This window comes from Amblyomma mixtum, chromosome 3, assembly GCF_055824585.1.
Source record: "Amblyomma mixtum isolate Tamu chromosome 3, ASM5582458v1, whole genome shotgun sequence".
Taxonomy (NCBI): Eukaryota; Metazoa; Arthropoda; class Arachnida; order Ixodida; family Ixodidae; genus Amblyomma; species Amblyomma mixtum.
The window spans coordinates 140,387,316-140,394,726 of record NC_143014.1 but is presented as its reverse complement, the minus strand read 5'-3'; the positions used below and the strand labels follow the sequence as shown (position 1 = coordinate 140,394,726).

General features: G+C 51.9%; 1 protein-coding gene across 2 annotated transcripts; it reads right to left on the bottom strand.

The window, feature by feature from the left end:
- Positions 1-352: 352 nt before the first annotated feature.
- LOC149352169 (histone H2A-like) lies at positions 353-1,501 on the bottom strand. Of its 2 annotated transcripts, none has more exons than XM_089577122.1 (2): positions 1,206-1,501; positions 353-860 (listed from the first exon to the last, which is right to left on the bottom strand). In XM_089577122.1, the coding sequence occupies exon 2, from the start codon at positions 851-853 to the stop codon at positions 419-421; it is 435 nt and encodes a 144-aa protein (XP_089433248.1). In that variant the 5' UTR covers positions 854-860; positions 1,206-1,501; the 3' UTR covers positions 353-418. The 2 variants fall into 2 exon arrangements, with proteins under 2 accessions (XP_089433248.1, XP_089433249.1); XM_089577123.1 differs by lacking the exon at positions 1,206-1,501 and adding an exon at positions 1,056-1,123.
- Between the last annotated feature and the right edge of the window lie 5,910 nt (positions 1,502-7,411).

Below are 7,411 nucleotides of genomic sequence, written 5' to 3'. Positions count from 1 at the left end.
GCCGGGACCAGTCATGACGTCGGATTCAAAGCGATGTGGCTGGGGCCATGCCGGTGCTAGACGGGGATTGCCAAACTCGGCAAGTCGAGCAAAGGCTGCATAGGGAAGAAGCCACCAACCCAGTGCACACGTCAGCAGCTTATCGCGGACGCTGCTAGACGGCGCGCGCTGTACCAAAATTAGCCACAGGCCACGCGTTCCCGTGTTCGCGTTTCATTCCGGCCCGATAGTACAATCCATAAGAAAAGACGAAGAAGGCAGGGTGTCAAAGCTGTTTTTGTCCGTTCGTGATCTGTTCGACCAGGTCAAGAAAGAAGTGCCGGTCTGTGTGCGGCGTTATGCGATACGCAGATTAACCATGAACAACCAAGTTACTTTATTGAGAGCCGTTTGAGTTGAAAAAATATGCTCAAATCAATCAGTAGTCTTGGCTCCCGGCTCCTGGTTCACCACCTTTGCGGCCGTTCTGCGAGGGGCCGGAGCCACCAGACTTCTTCGGAAGAAGCTCTGCCGGAATGTGGGGCAGCACGCCGCCCTCCGATATGGTCACACCGGACAGCAACTTGCTGAGCTCCTCGTCGTTGCGCACGGCAAGCTGGATGTGACGGGGCGTGACCCGAGTCTTGTTGTTGTCTCTCGCCGCGTTACCGGCGAGCTCAAGAACTTCCGCCGTGAGGTACTCCAGCACCGCGGCCATGTAGACGGGGGCGCCGGCTCCCACGCGCTCCGCGTAGTTCCCCTTGCGGAGCAGACGGTGGATGCGCCCGACCGGGAATTGCAATCCCGCACGGGCCGAGCGTGATTTGGCTTTCGGTGCCTTGGACGTCTTGGCCCCGGCTCCCCGGCTAGCCATGGCAGTACTGCGCAGTGGTTTGGAAGAAAACAGTCAACGCAGCGCAGTGCAGCTGTACTAGAAGCACGAAGCACAATGTAAATTTAAGCAGCAACAAAGCCTGTACATGTATCCCTCGCCATTCTTAACTGATGCGTTGCAGTCGAGGTGCTGTGCAAGTATTCCCATTAGTCCTCTCCAATAGGATATAAAAAGAACATACCGAAAGCAGGTGTTAGCACATTCAAGCCGTTTTACCGGGCAACTGAAACGATGAGCGCCGTACGAGTTCCATCATCGGCTGCAGTAAAGCATGACACATGCCTCATCTAAACGGAACGGGGCGTAGTGCCGAAATAAAGTGTTATCTTACCGGTTGGATAAGCCTAGCACTAGTCCGAGTCAGCGGGTGAAGTGCAGCGTCAGCCAAGGCACAGACCGCATTCCGTCACCGACTGCAGGCGCGCGGCCCTTGCAGCGGGTGTTTTATAGGCGACCTGGTAGTCACGTGACTGGCAAGCTGCGTTCCCAGATTTCCGGGCCCCGTAGATTCCGCCAGGACATGATTCTTGAAATCGAGCGCTCACGTCCTCTTCGTTTTGCGTTCGCCTTTTGTAATCGCAGCGGCTATCTCTATTAGTGCTTGCTACTTTTCGGCACTCAAGTGGGAGCTACAAATGGCGCCAGCAGATTGGGGGCCAAGTACCGGATGATGTTCTCGCATTGCAGCGTTGTGTGATTGGCCGACACCTTTGCTGCCGTGCGCCAGGCTACAAGGATCGCTGAAGTGACGGGCGCCACCCAGTCACGAAGTGCTTTCTGCCGGTGCCACAGTGGCCGCTTTCATATCTGTGCCAAGAAATTGCTGCAGTATAGCTGCACGGTGACTGCACACAGCTTCAATGACGGTAAAATAGTGTCTGAGAAGGAAGACAATAAAGTATTCGTGTAGGTTAGTACACAGAAAGCGCGCAATCATATCGACAGCGCCGCAGTACACGATTGCGCGGCTTCTTGGCCTGAATTGGGTTGGAGCTGCACGTCCCTCAGGGTGAGCGATGAGTGACTGAAAAGTAGGAATGCGACTGCTTAAAACATATATTTGTGTTCAGAGGAAAATGGTCAGCAGCTGCAGTGGCAGCGTCAACGCACAGCGCGAGACGAGAGCGCGAACTATTTGAGCCGGGACCGGCGCTTTCCTGCTCTGCTCCTGATCTATACAATCCGAGCTGTATCGAGCCAACTACTCCTGGCTCGATACGAACTGTATCGAGCCAACTACGATCATATCCTATAAGACTGCAAAATGGAGCCACCTCCGGGCGATCTAATTACCACTTCTTCTCTCGAGCGGTGGGAGACCCCGGAACGCAAGTTCTCGCGGTGGAGTGGGCTGACAAAGTCGTCAAGGGCTACGTATTCTCGACCACTTAACGCGACCTCTTAGCACCAAGCTCTCTCCGACGAATAAAATGTTTTGCAATCAATATCCTTCCCAACCAAGCTTCCCTTACAAATAAACCCCGTCTTATCTCGGTGGTGGCTGCGGTTTTACATCCTGGGTAGAGCTGCGCAACGGGACCCTCCTTACGACCATGCCATCAGACGCCTCCCGGCCAGTCAGATCTCAGCGGCATGGACGATCACTACGTGGACGACTGGTTCTCCTCCTACGATTGCATAAATGCTCACGAATGTGACCTTCTACTTAACCGGCGTTGCACACCTCTGGTACAAGAACCAAGAATCATACTTCACCACATGGTCCGCCTTCAAGACCAGTTACGCCGGCATCTTCGGCCACCATGCCGTGCGGAAATTTCGCGCGGAGCCGCGTATTCGCCTTCGCGCCCAGCAGAATGGTTAAACCTTCACCAGCTATATAGAAGATGCCATCGACCTCTGCAAGCTCAACGACACGTGTCATGGCGGAGGCTGAAAAAAAATATCAACCATATCCTCAAAAGCACCGAGGACGACGCTTTAAATACTTGTTGGCAAGAGCCCTACCTCCGTCAGAGATATTTTCAATTTACGCCAGAGCTACGACGAGCTGCGAAGACAGCGAGTTTTCACTCGGCAACCATCTGCGCAACCGATACACATTCCAACCTCTCTGCTGCGAGAATGGATAGCTCGCTCATTTTTCAGATCAAGTAGTTTGTCCGTGAGCAGGTTGTTCGGCAGCTATCCCGAGTCCTGTATCTACCGACTTTAACTGCTACCACCGCATTCTGTCCCCCGCTGAGGATGCCGACCTTCGCGGCGCTTTACAGCGCGGGAGCATGGGCACCGCCATATTTGGTCACATGACCGTTCCGCCATCGCTGGCCTTCGGGCCTTCTCGTTTCGACGGCTGCCGGCGCGCAGGTGCCCGGCTACAAGACGCTTCTCCGGCTCTCGCTGTGGATAACAAGCTGCCGGACGCCACAAAAATTTTTTGTGAGTGCGCATAGACCGTATTGGTGCTGGAAAATGTTTGCCTCAACCAGCTGATTTACTCGTCTCCTTCAGACTGCCGGCATCGGCTCGAATGTGTCAACAGACCGCGGTCAGCTACCTGCGCGTTCATATTTATTCAATCAATTCACCACGTAACAATATTTGTGCACCGCATAACCTGTTGTCGAACTGCAGATTAAAAGCGGGCCAATGCCTGCAAGCGTGCTTTTTAGAGTTCGATATTTTTGCCGAATGGAGGAATATGTGTTCACAACTATCAAGAACGTTCGCTGCTCAGACCTGTGCTCACGACTTACAGCCGAACGTCCGCGTGCATGGGATGGCCGGCCGATTGTCTAGATATTTATTTTATCCTCCGTTAACATTCCGGCTTCCAAAGGCAGAGTATGGATGTTTTTCAAGGACGCCTTCAGAAGCTCAGCGACATTCGACCGTGCTCTCTTGCTAAGTAAAACTGAAAACTGCTCGGAGTTCAGCACCCGCAGATGTAAGCAGTCGGAACAAGCTGGAATATTCGAAGTCCTGTAATGATAAATTTCACCGCTGTCCCGTGCATTAGCGCACTTCTCTAGAGCTTTGCACTGGGCGATAGAATTGCATGTCGAAACGCCTCCTTTGAGGACTTTTGCAAACGCTCAGTTGCCGCTTCCACCGTGCTAGCGTTAAGTAGGCACGACAGTTTAGTGAGCGCCGCGCCGACGCCAAGGAAGCACTTATTGCAAAGGTATGAAAAAGCACCGATCATTCGATGTATTGGATCAGTGTTTGTCGAAGGTGAGAAAGGTTACAGGGTACGCTCGTTCTGCCATTCCCGCAGCTACTGCTGGCGTTGAATTAAAGGGACCATGAAAAGAATTAAAAGACGCTTGTAAATGTTAGAAGTTATGCTCAGAAGCACTGACACCAAGTATGAGTCTTCGGAACTGAGCCGGCAATTTATTATGGCTTTTTAAAAATCGCGTTTTTTAAAATTCGCGGGCCGATTGGTGTCTTCGTAGGGAGCGATTTTGAAACCAAAACCGGGAAAACAGACGTCACTAGTCCCATGACGTCGGTAGGCCACCACACGCTGTCATTCGCTCGAGCCGCGGCAGCTACGACGTCACGGGCACACTTCCGGTAGCGGTGAAAATCGTCTGCTCGAGGCGCCGCGCGACCCCCTCGGGTAAGCGCGGGCCAGGGCATTGCCTTCACGCATATGTTTCCAATTTACCTCTGCCGCCTCTTTCTGCCCGGAGTTCGGGAGCAAAGAAAGCGCCGAGACCGGAGAGACGCTGCCGACGCACGCTGCTCCTCGGGAGTGCGACAACCGGAAGCCGTAAACCGAACGTCAGCAAATGACGTATTCATGGGCGGAGCCCAGTCCCGGAGCTGTTTTCTTTATTTTTTTTGGTGCTCCGCGCGTATGAGTTGAGGGGGGAGAGGAGGAGCGTGATTTTTAATCGTCTATAACTTCGTTTTTATTCATGCTAGCTCGAAAATTCTTGCGCTGGGGTGACGAGTGATGGATTGCCTATCGTTACGTAATCTCAATTAATTTGTTTCATAGTCCCTTTAAAGGGACCATGAAAAGAATTAAAAGACGCTTGTAAATGTTAGAAGTTATGCTCAGAAGCACTGACACCAAGTATGAGTCTTCGGAACTGAGCCGGCAATTTATTATGGCTTTTTAAAAATCGCGTTTTTTAAAATTCGCGGGCCGATTGGTGTCTTCGTAGGGAGCGATTTTGAAACCAAAACCGGGAAAACAGACGTCACTAGTCCCATGACGTCGGTAGGCCACCACACGCTGTCATTCGCTCGAGCCGCGGCAGCTACGACGTCACGGGCACACTTCCGGTAGCGGTGAAAATCGTCTGCTCGAGGCGCCGCGCGACCCCCTCGGGCAAGCGCGGGCCAGGGCATTGCCACGGCCGCTCAATGGAGAGCGCACTGGGTGCGGCCCGTCGCGTCGCCCGAAAGAGCCGTATTGCGCCTAGTTCTCATCGCCACCGCTGCGGCGCCACCGCTCCGGGACGAGTCCGGGCGGAGAGCTGTGCGCAGCGGCCGAGGCAGTGCTTTCGTTTAGGCGTCCGCGCGGTAGGCGCTTTATAATTTTAGCATTTATGAGCTGCGTTTCACACATTATGGTCATGCCACGTGCAAGTTTGCTACTGATAGCATGATAGCGGCATGTCACCATCACTGCGCTTTTCCAAATCGCACGTGCATTTACACCGAGAATCGAGGCAGGAGTGCGCTTCGCCGAGTCGTCATCCATTCAGTTACGGGCGTTTCAACCACTGTAATAACTTATTACAACAAGGTTTCGGGCCACTTATTCAATGTTCACTCTCTGTAGACTTACGTTTGTGGTCGTAACGTTCAGCATTATAGTTCAGCCTGTTGCTCCGTTTTCGCTGAAAATAGTTTCAAGTGGGTACCACCAAGTACGAGGGCCATCCCAAAATTAAGGTTTGCAGTTCTTTTATAAATCGAAAGATATGTTTACTTTAAGCAAATTACAAATCACTTAAAAGGGACACCATTCTTCTACTGGGGCAGTTTTTGTATGCCCATGTCATACCAGCTCGCCGCTATGCCGTTGAGGAAGCGTTTGACCGCATCTTTCACTTCGTCATCATCAGTGAAGCGCCTTGCAGCGTAGTGTTCTTTTAGCTTTGGAAACAAGTGGTAGTCACTTGGTACCAAGTCCGGACTGTAGGGTGAGTGGCTGATGACGTCCCATACAAACTGTTCTAGAAGAGCGATGGTTTGACAGGCAACGTGGGAGCGAGCGTTGGTCCTCTTCTGCGATTTTGAATGATCCAAGAAGTCTACCAACAATACCCATTTTCGATCCCAAAACGCAGTTGCCTTTGCCGGCAGCCTGTGTTCGCTTGAATTTTCGCGCCTTGGGCGAAGATGAGTGCCGCCACTCACGTGATTCTTGCTTGGTCTCAGGCGTGAAGTGTAATGTCTAGGTTTCATCACCCGTAACAAAAGAATCCAAAAAAAGGTCTCCTTTTCATCTCCAGAACGCGGAAGAAATTCGCGGGAGGAGTCAACGCGTTGCCGTTGATGGTCGTCTGTGAGCATTCGCGCAACCCGCCTTGCGCACACCTCCCGATATTTAAACTTTGCTGTCGAACTCCTATGAATAGTGCTTCTAGAAACGCCAGGAACCAAAATGCAGAGTTCGTCGAGTGTGATCCTCCGATCTTGCCGCATCATTTCTTCGACCTTGGCGTCTGTCTCATCAGAAATTGTCAGTCTTCCGCTTCTTCGTCGTGAATTCCAGTGCTACCAGCTGCGAACTCCCTACACCACTTGCGCAAGTTTTTAACATCCAATGCAAGACTCTCCGTACACTTCCGTCAACTGACGATAATTTTCGATTGGTTGAACGCCATTTGCGTGAACTTCGCTCCTGGCGGTAGCGACAAACGGGAGCTCCATTTCTAATGGTTGCCGGGCCAAGATTGACAGTCCTTTCGCGCTGAGTCATGGCTTCTTTGGAAGACGGGGAACAATGAACATAGCAGAGCAGCCACGCATATAGTTTCCCTGCGGTCGCAGCCCTTTGGAGACCTTACTTTTGGGATTACCCTCGTAAATATACTGCTGACACAAACAGTTGCAAAAGAAACAACACAAGACAGCCAGTTAAACCAGACTCCAGCAGGCTCGGCCAATGTTTTGCGTTTTATTTTGAAGCCACGTGATGTACCGAAGGAATTCAAGCCTATTTTACAAGCGAAAAACTTTCCTCGAAAGCGGTTTATGTGCAAGTATGATTTTTTCCACCGTAAGATTGATGTTTTCTGCCCAACTGGTCAGCAGTGGTCGCATTAGTTTAGTTAGAAAGGCTTTGCAGATGTCCTCGATGTGACTGCGGTCTTCTCTCTCGCAAATCAACTCCGGACATTGCTCAAAATAGGGATGAAGGGCTGAAACCACCATGTTGCATAGCTTGCTGCTTCTGCGGGAACTCATGGTAACCGATCTTCGGATCTTTTCTTTCATTTGTGGTGCACAGCGGCACGCAGCAGTTGCGTGGCATGGTGTCGCATGCGCTTAGGACGCTGTCGACACAGGCACCGATGATAAGCACGCAGAACTAGCAGAACCACGCGG

Excerpts from the sequence above, each read along its gene's own strand:
- LOC149352169 (XM_089577122.1), bottom strand. The coding sequence starts at position 853 with ATGGCTAGCCGGGGAGCCGGGGCCAAGACGTCCAAGGCACCGAAAGCC.